This window comes from Crocodylus siamensis, chromosome 6 (assembly GCF_052110815.1).
Source record: "Crocodylus siamensis isolate JL-2025a chromosome 6, ASM5211081v1, whole genome shotgun sequence".
Classification (NCBI taxonomy): Eukaryota; Metazoa; Chordata; order Crocodylia; family Crocodylidae; genus Crocodylus; species Crocodylus siamensis.
The window spans coordinates 53,856,547-53,873,685 of record NC_143400.1 but is presented as its reverse complement, the minus strand read 5'-3'; the positions used below and the strand labels follow the sequence as shown (position 1 = coordinate 53,873,685).

General features: G+C 42.6%; 1 protein-coding gene across 15 annotated transcripts in view; it reads left to right on the top strand.

Annotated features, from left to right (window-relative positions):
- ARMC8 (armadillo repeat containing 8) overlaps positions 1-17,139 on the top strand; it is a 110,266-nt gene that overhangs the window by 55,079 nt on the left and 38,048 nt on the right. For 12 of the 15 annotated variants that reach the window (XM_090051300.1, XM_090051304.1, XM_090051299.1 and 9 more), the window contains 2 exons: positions 1,489-1,569; positions 16,122-16,262. In XM_090051300.1, the coding sequence (XP_089907426.1) occupies positions 1,489-1,569; positions 16,122-16,262 (222 nt within the window). The remainder of the gene's footprint in view (positions 1-1,488; positions 1,570-16,121; positions 16,263-17,139) is intronic. The other 3 variants (XM_090051306.1, XM_090051305.1, XM_090051303.1) reach the window with 1 other exon arrangement.

The window sequence follows — 17,139 nt, the reverse complement described above, 5'->3', positions numbered from 1 at the left end:
GGTGGGGGGGCTGCCACTGCTGCAGAGGGAAGCACCAGGCCCCGCCCTGCCCTGCCCCTGCAGCCCAGGGACCACTCCTTACACTGGCAGCTCGCCCGCCGGTCCCTGCCGGAGAAGCAGGTAGGTGTGTGCACAGCAGGAGGTTTAATCAGTCCTAAATTGAAGCAGTGTTTTTTAAAACCTGCTGCTTCAGTTTAGGGCCCCTGTTTCGTCTATACATGCCCAGTGACAGCAATAGCGAATGCGTTGGGGGGCTTCCCCTTCCCACATCTGCTCCTAGGGGACTGAACAGGGTGGAGGAATCCACCCCCCCACCCATCACCACTGCTGCTTCTGTTGCTGTTCCCAGTTGAGTCCAGCCTCTGCATAGCCTGGAGTGGCCAGGATGGCTTTGAAGCAGGACAGTGGGGAAAGTGGGAGAGAGGGAAGAGAAGGGCCGGGGGCAGCGTGTGCCTTTGAGCATGGAGGGGAAGTGGGGTGGATCTTCTTCGGTGGTTTGGGAACTTTAAAAAAGTCCCTTTAAGTTCCCACAGCATGAACTAGTCCAAGAGAGGACTGCAGCCATGCCACTGCATTCTATCTGGATTGGTCCCAGGGCAGTGGATAATTGTGGTCTACCTCCCAGGGAAGAGAGGTTTGCCAATCGCATAAAATATATTAGTGTCTGGGGAAGGTAGGAAGTCCCGGCAGGAGTTCGTGTTTCCTCTAGCCATGTGGAGCCAGAGACTCAGCCCATTTTACTGCACAAGTGATGTGTCAGTATCTTGACTTGTGTTAGCTTCTGAATGAGTTTATTAAAACTGAAAATGGTTAGATACTTATTTTACCAGGTCTTTGAGTGCCTAAGAAGTGTTCTTGGTTGACCAGTTTTACAGCTTGTACACTTGAAATAGTAACATCAAATATTTCTTTCTATTTTCACCTGTAGGAGCACCTTGACTCGAGCTCTGTAACATTGTCAGTCGATGCATATTCTAATGGGAACACCTTTGGAATTAGCCACCTGCAACCGCTTTTCAGCTTAGAATAGTTAAAAATGCATTGGCTTTGCAATGGAAGATTCATCGGAGATAGCTGATAATCTTTCATTTGATATTAAGACTGAAACAGGATTTTGCTAGAAACCTCACATGAGTTATGAAGAATAGACTCCCTCTAATTATTTCTGGAAGTCATCCTTCATTTGTGCAAATAAATTTCATTCATTCTGCTCCTTAATTTTTCTAGTTTTTGTCAGCATCCTGCCACAAGAAGAATGAAAATGACTACTAACAAGTAGAACAGTTTTAATAAATGTAACAGAAAGCTGGCTTCAACATTAACTAGCAAGGAACTAGTCTAGTGCACTGCCATGGTACAAACTAAATAAGAGCAGAAAATCTGATTTAATATCTATTAAAATTGCATTCTAAATGGGATGTTTCTCTTTCCTTTCTTTAAAAACAAACTTTCTTTTTCTTTTTCTTTTTTCTTTTTTTTTTTTTATAGGGACCAGATCATCAGACAATCTTATTTAACCATGGAGCAGTTCAGAATATTGCTCACCTCTTAGTCTCCACCTCCTACAAAGTAAGACATTAACTTTTCTGGAGATTTTAATTTCATTCTAGTTGTGGAAGTGATCTGTATAATATATCTGAAATTCAATATGTACTCGCACATACATTCACATGTATTATATAAAATTGTATAATAAACATTTAATGGGAGGTACTCATGATTTGTTGCTTCTATTCTGCCGTATACATATATGTGAAAAATGCCACAATATATTTGGTACTCTGAAGCTTAAAGTACCAGCAATTAAAATATGTCTGGACCTGTTTGTCCTAGATTAAAGCGGCTATTTTGCCTAATAATATTTGGATTGTAAAAGAAAGCTGGTGAAAAGAGGAAATGAGGATGAACTGACTTGAGGAAATTATGCTTGTTGAAAAACTCGGGTTGGGGAGGAAAGCTATGAGTGTTTTTCACTCCACTGAATCCTTTGCAACTGGTATTGGCCATGTATTATGGTTGAAACCCATTCTGGGTGGGTAAAGTACCAGTGACGAAGGGTTCATTCAATTGTACAGTGATGTCTTAACCTGGTATTGCTGGTTAAACAGAAGTGGCAGTAGTGGGATTCCTGCTTCCTCATGGATTTTTACTGGCAATGCAAGGCTATTTCACAACCTGCTTCAATGGAGAGACGCAGCAAAACCCCAGTTTTACTTTAATTAAAAAAAAAAAAATCAAGTCTGGATCCACACACACACTTGTACTCATATTTTGAGAGACACTTGTGTGAGCTGCCCAGGTAGTCACGGACTTGGAGGGATTACTACCACCCTGAACTCTTTTACCATAGCTGCAGAGGGGCAGCCAAGAATCCACTAATCCAGACCTTGGTCTTTCCAGACAGGTGGCCTGAGGCTTGCCCCTGGAATTACGGTTCTTTCCCCAGGCCCAGAGTCTGTAACTGTTAAATTAATAATAATGATTAAAGAAAAGATTATCTTGTGCTTGCTGTCTGGGGTTTCTGCCATCCGTTTTGTATGGTTAGTTTGGGAGGCCAGACCTGGGCATGGGCTGGTGGCAGTACTCCTGCAGAAAGAGGAAGCCTGCCCAGCAGACGTACCATCTATGCATCCCTCCTGGTGGCAGCTTGCTCCCTTACCAGAGAGACCCCCTGTGCAGCTGTTTCTGACTGCTCTTAACTCCCCATGCATGTGCATGCAGGGATAGGCCCTTCCCCTCTGTCCTGGTGGCTGGGCTTCCAATTTCCCACAGCTGGGGGTTCTTCCCCAGCTGGGGCTGTTTCTTGTAGCTGTGTCTGCCACATGGTCTTCTGGCCAGTCTGTGAGGCCACGGCACAGCTGCATCTGTCTCCTGGGAATAAGGGGAAGCTGTCTTGGGTTGGAGGAAGCTCAGACATGCTTCTCCCCACAGTGACAGGGTCGAACCCCATTACAACTTGCATGCAAGACTGTGAGAATTAACCTCAGTGTTAACATAAATAATGGTTTTAAAATGTCTCTTGATATTAGCTTGTGGAAAATGCAAGCTGAATCAAAGCCAGTATTTTGACTTTAAGGGGATTATGTTCTCATGAAAAGTTTTTAGGCAAATATCACCTCATTGAAATAAGTTTGAACAATGTCATCCTATGTAAACTTTCAGAGTTAAATCTTTAAAGGTATCAGTTTGCAACTATCTGATTTATTTGTATTTACAACATTGAACTACATATATATGTAGTACCATGTTAATTGAGTTGGGACTGAAACCTCTTATTTAGAGAACCTTACATATTAAAGCTGTAAGAGATCTTTATGAAACTCTTGTGTGATCTCTTATGTCATAGAGGACATAATTTCATCCAGTTAGTCCGTCTTTCCTGTACTTCTGTCACTTGAGCTGTAGAGCCTCTTTTCCCAAGCTCTCCAGTCTGGATTTGAAGATGCTGACTGACAGAGAATTTACCATGGTTTGCTGTAAGTTGTTCCAGTTGTTAGCAGTCTTCCCTTTTAAACATTTACATTATGTTTCCAGTTTGAACTAAGATGGCTTTGGCTTCCAGCCACTTGGTTTTCTTGTGCCTGTCTGTAATTGAGTATCTTCTTCCTCTGTACATAATTATGGACCACGTTCCACTAACCTCTTAATCTTTTCTTTGATAAGCTAAATAGTTGAGGTCCTCTAGCCTTTCATTGTTTTACCAAGCCAGGAGTTGCTCTTCAGTTTTTTCTTGAATCCTTTTCTGTTTTTATAAGATTAATTTACAAATGTGGACATCAGAACTGGACACACTATTCCAGCAATGGTCTTGCTAATGCTCTTTCTCTTATCCCCCCCATGCACTCAGATGTATAGTGTTAAATACTAAATGACAGGTATGCAGCCCTGTAGCTGCAGTTTTGTCTTGTGGCACAACAGAACAGGTGCCTTGCATGTGTACCTGCTGGAAGTGGTAGGAGGGAAGGTAAAGAGGGCTACTCAGTCGCCTTGTAGTCCAGCAGTCTAGTGGTGAGAGCATTTGTCAAGGGCATTAGAAACCAAGGCTTTAAATCAGGGTGGGCAAAATGCAGCCCGTGGACTGGATGTGACCCTCCAGGCCATTCTATGTGGCCCACGGGGCCCCTAAAAAATTCAGAAAATGTAATATATCTGCCCCTGGCTGCCTGTCATGCAGCCCTCAATGGCTTGCAAAACTCAGTAAGTGGCCCTCAGCCCAAAATAATTGCCCACTCCTGCTCTAAATCTTCTTACCCAGAGTGGGTTTGAACCTGCATCTCCTGTTTCCTAGTAAAGTGCTCTAACTACCAGGACAGAGGCTAGTCTTTACTTCTACCCTCCTTTTGAGGTTGGCCTACTGTACCTTGCATTTAATAATTCTTAGATAAAAAGGGTAACCAGCTCTGGGAAAGTTTGTTCCACTGGAAACAGTGACTCATGGTAGGACCCTGGGCCTGGACCCCCTTCCACCCAGCATAGCATCTGTCGTACTGAGCCATACACCCTCTGATTTATTTTCGTCTTCTCAGCCTCACAGATATCCTTCTCTTAGCTATTAAAACTGGCCAGGTAATGCCCAGGGCTGTCCAACTGGCTAGAGGTTAATATTTGGTCTGTAGGCCCTGCAGCTGAATCTCCCACTGCTGTGTGGCAGGGAAGAGCCTTGGGGGTGAAGGGGAGGGCTATATGCTGCTGGTGCTGCCTGCATGGTTGGTGGAGAAATGCTGAAGGGGCTGTCCCCTGGACTAACAGCCCCTGGCCACACCAAAGTTGGACAGCCCTGGTCTAGGCTGATATTTGAGATAGCTTTTCAAGCCTTTTGGAGGGAGAAGGGGCAGGAAAGGGGGCAGAACCCATGCCTCCCTCTTCCTGGGCAAGTCCCCTAATCATTTAATTCTAGGACTAAGAGATGGGAGGGCCTTTCTTCTGGGTCTAAAAGCTATTGATTGTGTTTTTTCTATGACTACAATTTTAGGATATATCTGATCTTAGTCCAGAGGTGAATCTCAATCTCTGAGTAAGTGCCAAAAGCTGCTGTTACACAGCAGTTTGCATGACATTTAAGTGAACCAAGCCAAATAAGTTAAGCCCACTATCTCTCCTCCTGTTTCTGCCATTTATTCTTGCCTTGTGTTGATCAGGCTTTGAGTGTCCTTGACAGATTGGACTTTGTTTAATATGTCCCTCAGGTCACCCTCTTGTCCAGTGCTCTCTGGGAATCTCTGGTGATTGAAAGCTGGAGATTCAGTGGTAGGTAAGGGGTGGGGCAACATTAACTCCCTGGGTTCTGACCATGCCAGTACAGCTTCTCTGGAAACTGCGGTGAGAGAGCCCGTGGGCCAGATCTGGCCAGGTCCTTCCAGCCATAGCCAAAGAGAATCACCATTGGTCCTATGTTTGGCATCCCTGGGATACAGCTTTTGAAAGGGCTGGCAGTGATTGCTCTTTTCTGTTTTGAGACTACACTGAATTCATTGTGCCTTGTCTTAAAAATCAATACAAAAAAAAAAAAAGGGAGATGTTTCAGCTGTCAAAGCAGGGCAATCTGATGAAGTACCCCCATGAACCATTTCATGGATTCTGTTGTGAAGAATACTGAGATAGACATGCAAAAAAATGACAGAATTGCACAAATTCCATGTTCCATAATGATCTCGTCTAAAGTGAAAACTGACAGAACTCTTGTTCTCTTCTTCTGTCTTCCTTTCATAGCTTCTGGAAACTTGAAGTTTGGGATGAGTTTAGAATCCTTCAAAACCCAAGTTGAAGCAGATAGCCTTGACTGTTGAGTCCAGAGCATTCCAAGTGGCTTTAATAGTTTTCTAGGGTTGGAAGGGACCTGAGTAGATCATCTAGTCTGACCCCCTGCCATGGCAGGAAAGAGTACTGGGGTCAAACGACCCCAGCAAGGTGTTTGTCTAGCCTCCTCTTAAAGACCCCCAGGGTAGGAGCCAGCACCACTTCTCTTGGAAGTTGGTTCCAGATCCTAGCCGCCCTGACCGTGAAGTAGTGCCTCCTGATATCTAACCTAAATCTACCCTCTGCCAGCTTGTGACCATTATTCCTGGTCACTCCTGGCAGGGCTCAGGGGAGCATGGACTTCCCCAGTGCCTGCTGGTCCCCCCTGACTAGTTTGTAACAGGCCACTAGATCCCCCCTCAGCCTTCTCTTGTGGAGGCTGAACAGGGTCAGGTCCCATAGCCTCTCCTCATAAGGCCTTCCCTGCTGCCCCCTGATCATGCGAGTGGCCCTCCTCTGGACCCTCTCCATGTTGTCCACATCCCTCCTGAAGTGTGGCACCCAGAAATGGACGCAGTACTCCAGCTGCGGCCTGACTGGTGCCGCATAGAGGGGGAGAATCACCTCCTTGGACCTGCTTGAGATGCATCTGTGGATGCATGACAAGGTACGGTTGGCTTTCCTGACTGCATCCCCACACTGCAGGCCCATGTTCATCTGGGAGTCGATAATGACTCCAAGATCCTTTTCTGCCTCTGTACTGACGAGAAGAGAGTTCCCCAACCTGTAGGTATGGTGCTGGTTGTTCTTCCCCAGGTGCATCACTTTGTACTTGTCGGTGTTGAATCCCATCCTATTCTCATCCACCCACCCCTGTAACCTGTCTAGGTCTGATTGCAATATAAACAATAATATTTGTTTAGAAATTATATTTAGTAATTGCTCTGTATTCACACCAAAAATACAGGGATAGGAGGGGAGGGGCACAGGAATACAGTGATACTAACTGTCAAATGACCTGGGGAGGTGAGAGAAGGGGAGCCTGTCAGCAACATATGTTGACTTTGGGTTTGTACATACATACTTACTTTCTGACAGTTAAGCCAGATTAACTTTTTAAAGTCAACTTGACTGTCAGAGCATACACATGCATTTTGAGCAAAGTTTACTTACATGTGACTCAAAGTAATGCTCCTCAGAGGTGTATTATCTTGAGTTAGATTAATTAAGTCAGTTTAACTCACAAGATGGCTGCCACCATGTCAAGGAGTGTGTACATTCTGACGTAGTTTAAGTTGCCTAGTTAAGTTGCTTTAGTATGTGTGTATGCAGCCTTTGAGACCAAGGAAAGTTTATTTTCATAAAATCAAGAAGAAATTTGTACCACAGATGCAAAATGAAGGTTTATAGGCAGACAGCTGTACGAGGGTCCAAGCAGGTGTATTTTCATCTTGTTCCTAGAGTCCTTTCTTAAGATTGTGTTTTTTGTATAACTAATATAGGTGCTAAAGAAGGATGTAGCTTATGATGGAATCTATTTTTAAGAAATAACGTATAGGCCCAGCATTAGAATGTCTCTCTATCACTTGAACAATTTTCTGATTTAAATTGGAAGCCTACATGTGATGGAGATTAATCTCTTTAATCTGAATTATGGGTACTTTCACTCTCAGTGGCTGTGGTATGAGCTTGTTCCATGAGCATAATCTTTCTTTCTTTTTGCAAGTTGATATGTGTAATATTATTAGGTAACTAAACTCTATTACTGGCCCGCAGAGAAGACAAATGTAATCAATAAATGATTAATGCTTTTAAATTGTATGATTTGGCTAATAAAAGTAAATGCAACCTCCGTTAACACCAAAGCGAATGTGCGGCTAGTTCTTGTGGGGCTTTTCAGCAGGGAGATCTGTTGAAGTAAGACTTGGGTTTTCAGTAAAACAGTGCAAGAGTCTCTAGTGATCTATCTGAGTAGTATTCCCTCAGTTAATTGTTCTAATGCCTGAATTAACAGCATGCAGCTTACTTTAGCTTGGTTATTTTTATCATTATCAGGAAGTACTTAAGTCTTTAATTCTGTGCACTATAGTAGTTTCTCATAGTGACTGTGGTAATTATTCTGAGAAAAAAAACATTGTCTGTTATGAGCATGTGAAAATAGGCAGCTTATAACTTTCACGCTTGAACTTCCACCACTCTTTTTCTTGCCAAATGTAAAATTCTGTGCTCATCAGATGCATTAGCACAGTATCATTTGGTAGATATACTGCAAGAGTTACTAAAGAATAATGTAATCCAGTTACACCTTGTACCATCCAATTTCTCTCCTAACAATCTTTCTGAACTGCATTGTTCAGCCTAATTTTAATTATCACATCATATCCAAAATACTAGATCCACAAGCCCAGCAATCATTCCAAGCACACCAAAAAAGCTATAATCTAGAGTCAGGCCTTAGGCTGCCACCATATATGCCTGAGGAGAACACTCGTGATGCCCACTTAAAATCTGCCTTTATACAGCAAGGGCACTCCAGTAGAGAAATAGACTGTAGCTTTTAAGAAAACACCCAAATACCCCACAGTAGCCTGCTACAATCAACACCCTACGCAACAAACCCATCAGTGTCTATGGATCTCTACAGGCCTGTCCCAGTGTGTAATAATATCTGATCCAGTGTGTCTCAGCCACCAGCGGGAGGGTTTGGGATTGAGAGAGTGATTGGGGGTTAAGTTATTGACTTAACAAAGACACAACTATGCATAGTAACAAAACAACAATGACAGACAATAACCATTTGCATCAGCAATTTATTGACAGTCCCCTCTGATGCCTGAAGTACAACAAGTTCCTCTTCTATAAAGCTCAGTGAAGTCGGGTGTCCCTGATCAGCGCTGTCCAAGGGGTACCGGGAAGGACCCTGGTATTCAGTCCTTGGGCTCCTTGAGATCCACTGGCCCACCGAATTCAGGTCAGCAGCTAATTTTAAATCAGTAACTTCCCTCAAAATGCTGCATCTTCCTTCTAATGATTTCCGGATGTGCTAGCCAATTTATAACTTCTGAGCTATGCTGATAACTTACAGCTATTCAGATTCTCCCACTACAAACTTTCCTTAGGACTGACCAATAGCAGTACAAGCCTTTGCATTCTTCTGATAAGGTAAATTTTGACTACGCCACAAGGTCTACTACTACTTCTACAAGGCCTCGCTAAATTTACTAGGCCTCACTACATACAAGTCTTTACTAACCTTTGACTTTAATTAAACTCTTAGCAGCAACATGCAGCTCCAATACATGAACAAATGACAAGAAACACCAGATCTAAGCCTCACAGAGCATTCAGCAAGCACCTTTATTACACAGACAATTCTTAGCTGTTACACCAATGCATCAAATACTCTCAGGATAATTACATGGGCAAAACTAAACAGTAGCTGTGCACCAAAATGAACTCTTGCCGAAAAAAATATAAAGAACAAATGCCAGTAGGAGCATATTTTTCACAGAACAACCACTCTGACCTCACTGTCCTTGTGCTCAAGAAAATCTACCAAGCACCTTTAAAAGGAGAGGGTGGGAACAAAAATTTATAAGCTGGCTGTACACTAGGTACCAAGGCCTGAACATTGATATTGATTTTGATACACTATAATCTACCTGATCCTGAAATTCTTCCTACACACTACTGGTGATAATGACCCTCTTCCCTTTTGCTAGATCTTGATTTTTCCAGTACTGAAGCTTTTTTTCTGCTAATCATTTGACTCCTATTTCACAGTTCTACTGACTGTTCTTAAAAATCATTGTGCTTGCCTTCCTCCTCAGACCTGAAGAAGAAAGCTTTGAATTAAAATCTTGTCTAACATCCCACCTATACAATTGATCCAGTGAAAAATAGCATCCAAAAAATCTTTGCATCTCACATAGTCCCTGGTCCATCATAGCTATATCACTTTACCACTACCATCCTTTTTTAATTTAGGCTCTATTTCCAATTTATCAAAGCAATTTTGAATCCTATTTTGTCCCTCTAACATGCCTGCAGCCTCCCTAACTTGATATCGTTTGGTATCAGATCATGTGGGTACACTCACATCTGTCCTCCATGTTATTAATTTTGAACAATACTAGACCCAGGTCAGACTTTTAGGAAGCCCTGTTTGACCCTTACCACTCGATAGTCTAGGTGACTAGATGACTGTTCTTTGAGCAAGATTATCCAACCAGATACATACTCACAAAATTAACAGTTTTATCAAGATCAAATGTCTTTTAACTTGTTTATGAGGACATCATGGAAAACCATATCAGGAAGCCTTATTAAAGTGTATTGCACCCCATGTTGCATCCCTTTGACAAGACCTATCTTGTCATCCTATGGCTACTGCATACTTTTCCTTTTGGTTTCCCAGTTGTACATCTCCTAATTCTGTTCACGTACATTTACAGCCACTGTTGCCATCTCTGTGTTTTTAACTTTTTTTGGTCAAATTTTATGCCCCTTAATGTCCTTTCTCCTCTGCCCTTATTCATCATCTACACATTGCCCTTGTCTGTACTTCGTCGGCTTCTGTCAGTCTCCTCCATGTTTTATTCTGCTTAACTCTCATATGTAGCATAATGTCCTTGAACTCATTTGTAAGACCCCTTCTTAGTCTGTGTTTAAGCATCTTTTAAAAATCCACTCCTGTGTGTAGTTTGCAGTACATTAAGTTGTATTTGCTTATAAATTGCTAGTTATTCTCTCTTATTCAAAGGTCTAGTTTGTGGTTCTTTCTTGAAAGTTTGGAAAGTAATTATATACTGTGGGTACTAGTATGGATAATTCCCCCCTCCACCCCACCCCCCAAAAGAAAAAAAAATCCTGCTATAAACCATTGCCAAAACCACTGTAACGGAACTCCTCTGATAATCACTTAGGTTCAAATGCAGTATTTTCTCACATGTAACCTGTACCATTTTCCCTAAAATCAGCCGATTGGAAATTGGTGTGTTCATTGTACGTGAGGAATATGGATCCCCATGGGGCTGGAAATATGACAGTAGAGGAGAATTGGAGTTAACACTGTTATTGCCCCCTTGCTGCCAGATTTCCAGACCCACGGGGACCCATCCTAATGCCATGGCCCTGTGCTCCAGGTCAGATCCGGCATACAGGTTGAGCAGGTGTGCTGGATCAGACCTGACAGGTGATCCTGGACACAGTGTGCAGCCCCAGACCCGGTATACCAGATTGGCCTACTGCCCCAAACCCAGTCCTTGGGCCCCTTCCCTCTGCATTGATGAGACCGGAAATGGGAGTAGGCTTCCTAGCTGCTACTCAGTTACTTATCCAAGGTAAGATTTTTTTGTTGTTGTTGTCTTTCCAAAAATGGTCTTCATTTATGTTCTGGAGCATGTTACATGCCAGAAAATATGGTGCTATGTGATTTGGCTTAAGGATAGGTTTAAGACTGAGGGTGAAACTTGTTTATTGAAATTCCAATTCATGCCATATGGTAAAGTCATTTATACATTTTTAAATCTCGTATTTTGCTAAGAAACTTTTAGAGTTAAAATAGTTCACTGTTTAGCTGTGGTCAGCTTGTAGATTATTCTGTGCATAGCAGATGAGGTAAAGTGTGAGACTGGAGTTGGATTAAAAAATAGTGGTTGTATTTATTTTAACAGGGCTCAAGTAAAAAGGTTTATCTTCTCGAGCTCAGTCTACTGGTTGTTTGAGAACTCATAAAATTCACCTCAGTTCATGCTGATGTTACAGCTTTTCAGTGTGACAGTAGTCTTCTTTTCCAGGCTGAAAGAGTGCGTTCATCTGTGATGAGCTCTTGTTGCCAGTTTAAAAAAAAAAAAAGAAGTTCTTGCTAACCAACCAAAACGTATAATTCTCAATTTGTTCTCTTGTTCTGGGGTTTCCGTCACACACGAAAGAATTTACCAAGATGTTTGTTTCAGTTTCGATGTATTTTTTAATGATCTTTACCCCCTCAGCTCTTTAAAGGCAGCATATACATTCCAGTGGATGAATCTTGGCCTTGATGGGGGAGAAGAAGGAAGTCAAAATACAACTTTGGCAATTTTACATTACCGTTTTCTCTAACCCAGGGGTGCTCACCGGCTGGCCTGTAGGCCGGCCATATCCTGCCCTCGCAGCTCCCCACAGGTCTGGCAGTGGGGAAGAAATGGCATTGTTCCCTGCTGCCAAATTTCCAGATGCATGGGGAGCTCCAGGCCCCGTGCTGGGGTGTGTGTGGCACTAGGTCCAGTCCCTGTGGGAGGAGGTGGTGCCACACCCTGGGCACCCAGTCCTGGTTGGAGAGGGCAGTGCCAGGCCCCCAGGGACCAATCCCAGTGCATAGGGCAGGGAAGGGGAGTACTGGGCTCCAGGGCCTGGTCCTTGTATGTAGGGCTAGATATGACCTGTGGACCAGCACCATGCCACTCATTGGGCCTGCATGGGCAAATGGTTGAGCACTGTCTGTCTAGCTCATGGAGAAATAAAGATTAAGAATTTATTCAATTTAAAAGAGATGCTAATCTTTGTAAACTGTAAAATCAAGCAGTCCAGTTAGCAGATGCTAGAATTAAAGGTTGCCCATGCTGCCTCTAGTTACAGGCTTTAATTATGTCATCATATACCAGGATTTCTTACTGACTGACCTCTGAGCCCTTTTGAAAATCTCCACACCAGGTGTAGGTGCTGAGCCCATCTAAAAATTCAGATTTTCAGAAGACCTAAGCACCCATCATTCCAGCTGAAGTTACTGGACTCTGCAGATACTCACCCTCCCTGAAAAATCAGAAAATAGATGTCCATCTGTCAGCCTGGTGGACATTTTTGTGGAAGTATTTGTGCATTATGCTCAGGTTCCAGTAAGATTTTATAAGTCTACCCCTTTGAAATGATGTCAAGGAAGATAGGGGAAGCGCTTGGGATGAGCATTGCCAATAAATGGCTGCTAATGAGCAAGCTGCATTCCTCCCAATCGCCTATGATTTGTAGTAGTTGCTTCAGGCATAGTTTAGGTCAGACAATTGTATCATCTTCCAACATCTGACTATACCAGATGTATTAGACTTGGAGGTAACTGTCAGGCATCAAGGCCTTTACTTCCTTGTTTCAAGGGCAAGTCCCCTTGACAGATAATAGTTCTAGCTTACCTTGCCTCCATCTATAAGGTGTGATTCCATCACTGAAGTCAGCAGGTGAAGTGGCCAGGTTCTGAAAATGGTGCATTCAGCATCAGATTGGAGACTGATTCTATATGTCTGTGTGCCAACCCTCCATGCCTGACCTATATGGCAGATTTCAACTGACCATTCGGCCATTTCTGAAATCTTTTTCTTTCTCACGATGTCAGGTACAGGGTGATTTAACACCCCCCCCCCAAATAAATAAATAAATAAATAATTTTAAATTTAAATCAAGGTTTTTATTTAATCATTTTTAATTTTTTTTAAGATGCATTAAAAAAATAAACATATAAAGATAGCTTTAATTTAAGATACATTAAAGCTCAACGACATCATAATGAACTAGGGGTTATAACTTCTAATTATATACTATTTGAGACCATATATTCATGTAACCTTTTTAGAAGTTTTATAAATGGGTCACAACAGGCGATTGTCTATTTTAGGGGCCCAATCTTCTGGGGTCCCCAGAGGCTCCTGTACAGATTTGTAAAGATTAAAGAAAACCACTCTACCCAATGGGACTCAGTGCTCAGTCTAAAAGATCCCATTAAGCATCTCTGTGATGCTTCGTTTCAAACTGTGGATTTGTGCCTCCAGAGATCATAGGCAGACAAGAGTATATGTGATCTCTTTTATTAGACCAACTAAATAGTTGGAAAAATTGTTCTTTGCAAGCTTTTAGGCACAAATGCTTTCTTCAGGCATAGGAAGAGTTTGTCGTCTCCAGAGATAACATCCTTGTTAGCAGTATAGGGAGGTGAGATATAACAGACCTGATTACCCACCCATCAGCCCTCTTGTCTCTCTGCAAGTTTGTGTACACACAGTCAAGCCCTTACCTATCTCTAAAAGTACGTTTCAAGAAGTTAAATGAATAACTGATATCAAACAACAAGAATGAACTTTTTTATAGAAAACAATGATTAAATTGAGGCTTCCTGACTAGTGATATAAATCATAATTTAGATCGATCTCATTTAAATCAAATCCATCCAGTTTCTGACTGCTTTTTCAGGAACCCTGTCTGTAATTACTGCTAAGATTGACTGAGTTCCATTTTTTTTCACTTTTGCTTCTATTTCTGACTAATCTTCGTGAGAGAAAATTGCGTAAAGATTTAAAAGAATACGTAGAAGCTGATTTTATCATGGTGGCATTCAGGGAGCTGTTGTGCTATGCATTGTATAAGTGAAAATTAACACTCAGCAGCTGTGTCTACACGCTACTGCGCCGTAGCATCTTGTGTAGATGCACCCAGTGTTCCAAAGAGGTCTCTGACTTCAAGCTGGACACACTGAATGAGTGAAATTAATGGGCTTTTGGTAGGGCATGAGGGTGTGAGAGAAGAGGTAACAGATAGCATGCTTTCACCTAGACCAGGTTGGTGCTTGATGTATAGATATACAGAGCCAGTTCTCAGGAGTAATGTAATATTTGATGAGCCATTATTAGATTAAAGGTTTTTGTAGGCTTTATAGCGGAAATGTGTAATAATAAAAGAAAAAAAGGTATGGACTCTGTAGATTTGTGAGGGGCACAAAGGCCAGTATGAGAGAGAGAGAAGGTTCAATGTCTGTTTCAACCTAAGTACCTTTTTAATATCCTCTATGCTTAAGCCTCCATAAGCATACTGGTGATGTGAACATAAGGAAATATGGGCTCTGGAGAGGCTAAATACCAAGGTCTTAGGCATGAGTTAGATGCATAAATGTAGAGAGAGGGTTTGGTCAAAGCTGACACCTAAATTACAGGTTTGAATAACTGGGAGGAGAGCAGTGGTCTTTGGTGTCAGAGAGAAGCAATATGAGATTAATTTCAGCTACATGGAGTTAACTTGGTAGGTAGACATCTTTGAAGATTTGTCAGCAAAATAGGCCAAGATGTGAATGTGGCCAGAGGAAGTAAGAGTTAGAGCAGGGTGAGATATTTGAATAAGATGTTGCATTGAGACTCTGTTGTAGTCAGAGCCTCACAAACAGAACCGACAGTAGAGGAGAAGAGAGTAAAGTTGGAGGCTGGGTTTGAGGAGTAAATACGGAAAATACAATTAAAGGTAGGTAGAAGGACCCAAATACCATTGACACTATTTCAAGAGAGGATCGTAGGCCACAGCACTGAATATAGCTAAGAAGTCAAGGATGACAGACTGGGAACATCTGGAAGGCATGGTCTTGTCTTCCCCCTTTTCCCTTGTGCTAAGACAGTGTTTGAGATCTTGGCTGCACTATGGCTTGGAAGTAGAGAATCCAAGTGCTGAAAATCTGAGTCTCAGCCAGAACGTTGTCCCTCTGGTCAGGCTTTCAGAGCCATGAGAGAGGAAATGGCAAATAAGGTTGTAAAAGAAATAAATCAACACCAGCATGGTACCCAGAGGAGAGGGGTGGTGGGGGCTTGGGAGCAAGGGATTTAGGGTGGAAGAAGGGGAGACTGTGATAAGCTGAAGTCCTGTTAAGAATATTTCCCTTGTTGTACGTATCCTTCCATTCTAGGAGAGTGAATTCAAGGATAGAAAACAGGTGTAGCAAGCAGTGTCTTAAAAGATGGGAACTGTACTGTGCCACTTGAGCCTTGGGGTCAAACGGGCATTCTGAGTAATGGAAAGGTCCGGTTGGTAAACCAGTGAGGAGGCTACCATGTCTCATGCACCTCAGAAATTAATGCTTTAGAGCTTACTACTCTACTCCAGCAGTAGAGCGGGGCTTGGACATTTGAAGAGCTCAGGACAGTGCTAGTCTTTCCCTGTGACAATGGTTCCTCACACCCTCCTAGAACCAGTAGCTTCAGCTGACAGTTGTACTTTCCTGTCCAAACACAAGAACAGGGAGATGTAACTGGCAAATATTTACACTGATGAAGGGACAACTGTGCTACTTGAGAGCAGTAGTGCTCAGGCAGTCTGTATCAAGTCTCCTGGATGCTACCTTGAGGTGCAGCATATGGAAAACCATGAGTTCCCCCTGCTCGGCCTTACAAACGTCTACTCAAGTCCAAGCTATGACAAGTTGGGGCACTCTGTACTTCTGCCTCTGGGGCCTCACCTCCAACCTAGAGTAGCAGTGCCAAAAAAAACACAGAAGAATGGGCAATCTTTCTCCCTCATTCTTCAAAGGTGGTTAGGAAGGGGACTTACCTCTGCCGCTGGGCAGAGGTGCTGGACCTGCTGTGCTTTTTCCTTGTTATGCACAGAGTCTTCTGCTGGGTAGAGCCCCCAGAGCTGTGAGACATGGTGATTCCATCCTACTGAGAGGCCTCCAGCAGTTCACACATCACGATTACCGTTCGAACCTCTCTTCAGACTCTGGCAGATGGTCCGTGGACTGTGCTCTGGTATATTTTCAAGCTTGCTTTGGAACCATGAAGTCTAGAAACTGGCTTTTCATAAAGAAAGCTGAGGAGCTGATCTGATCACCTGATTCAGGAAGCTGGGACACGAGATATGGGCCTAAACTATTCCTCTATATGTCCCTAGCCCCAGCAGCAATAACAATCATTTTTTTTCCCCCCAAAGGCAGTATATAAATGTCAACCTTAAGGATTGAATCTAATATGTTTTCAGGTCCTTGATTTCTAACGATGTTTTCATGAAGATGACTGAGTGGTGTTGAAGTTGATACTGGGTTTGCTGAATATAATGTAGCACTGTAACCAGTTTCTGGACTGTCATGCTAAGGTGCACTGAGTACTTAGTTTTTGTTTAAGGTCATTTCAAAATCATATAGTAACTTCATAGGCAGAATAGCAAAACAAGATGCCAGAGTCAAATATGCAGCAACAACCCAGTTTACAGGAGCCCTGTTACACCACAGTATGCATTTTAATGTCACTGTACAGTAGCAGTGGCAGAAGTGGAGAATAACAGAAGAAGATATTATCAGAGTAGATGGGATAGATCCAACTTATTTTAATAATAGCTCAAATTAAATTCATCCATGCATTGTTCTTAAGTGAGCCTTCCAAAGCACGGATGGGATTTAGGATCATAAGTCCCATTGAATTTGTTGGGCTTCTGCCCAACTCTTTTACACTTTTTTAAGGGCTTCCACAAAGTGTATCCATGAGGCAGCCTTCTTTCTAACAATCTTATTGTTGGTAACCAGTTTGCTTAGGGCTTCACCAAATTGGACTGTAGCTTGAGCACCTCCTTTTCCCACCTTTTTGTCATCACTTTCTCCTTCCTGTCTCACAACTTGTGTGAAACAATGTG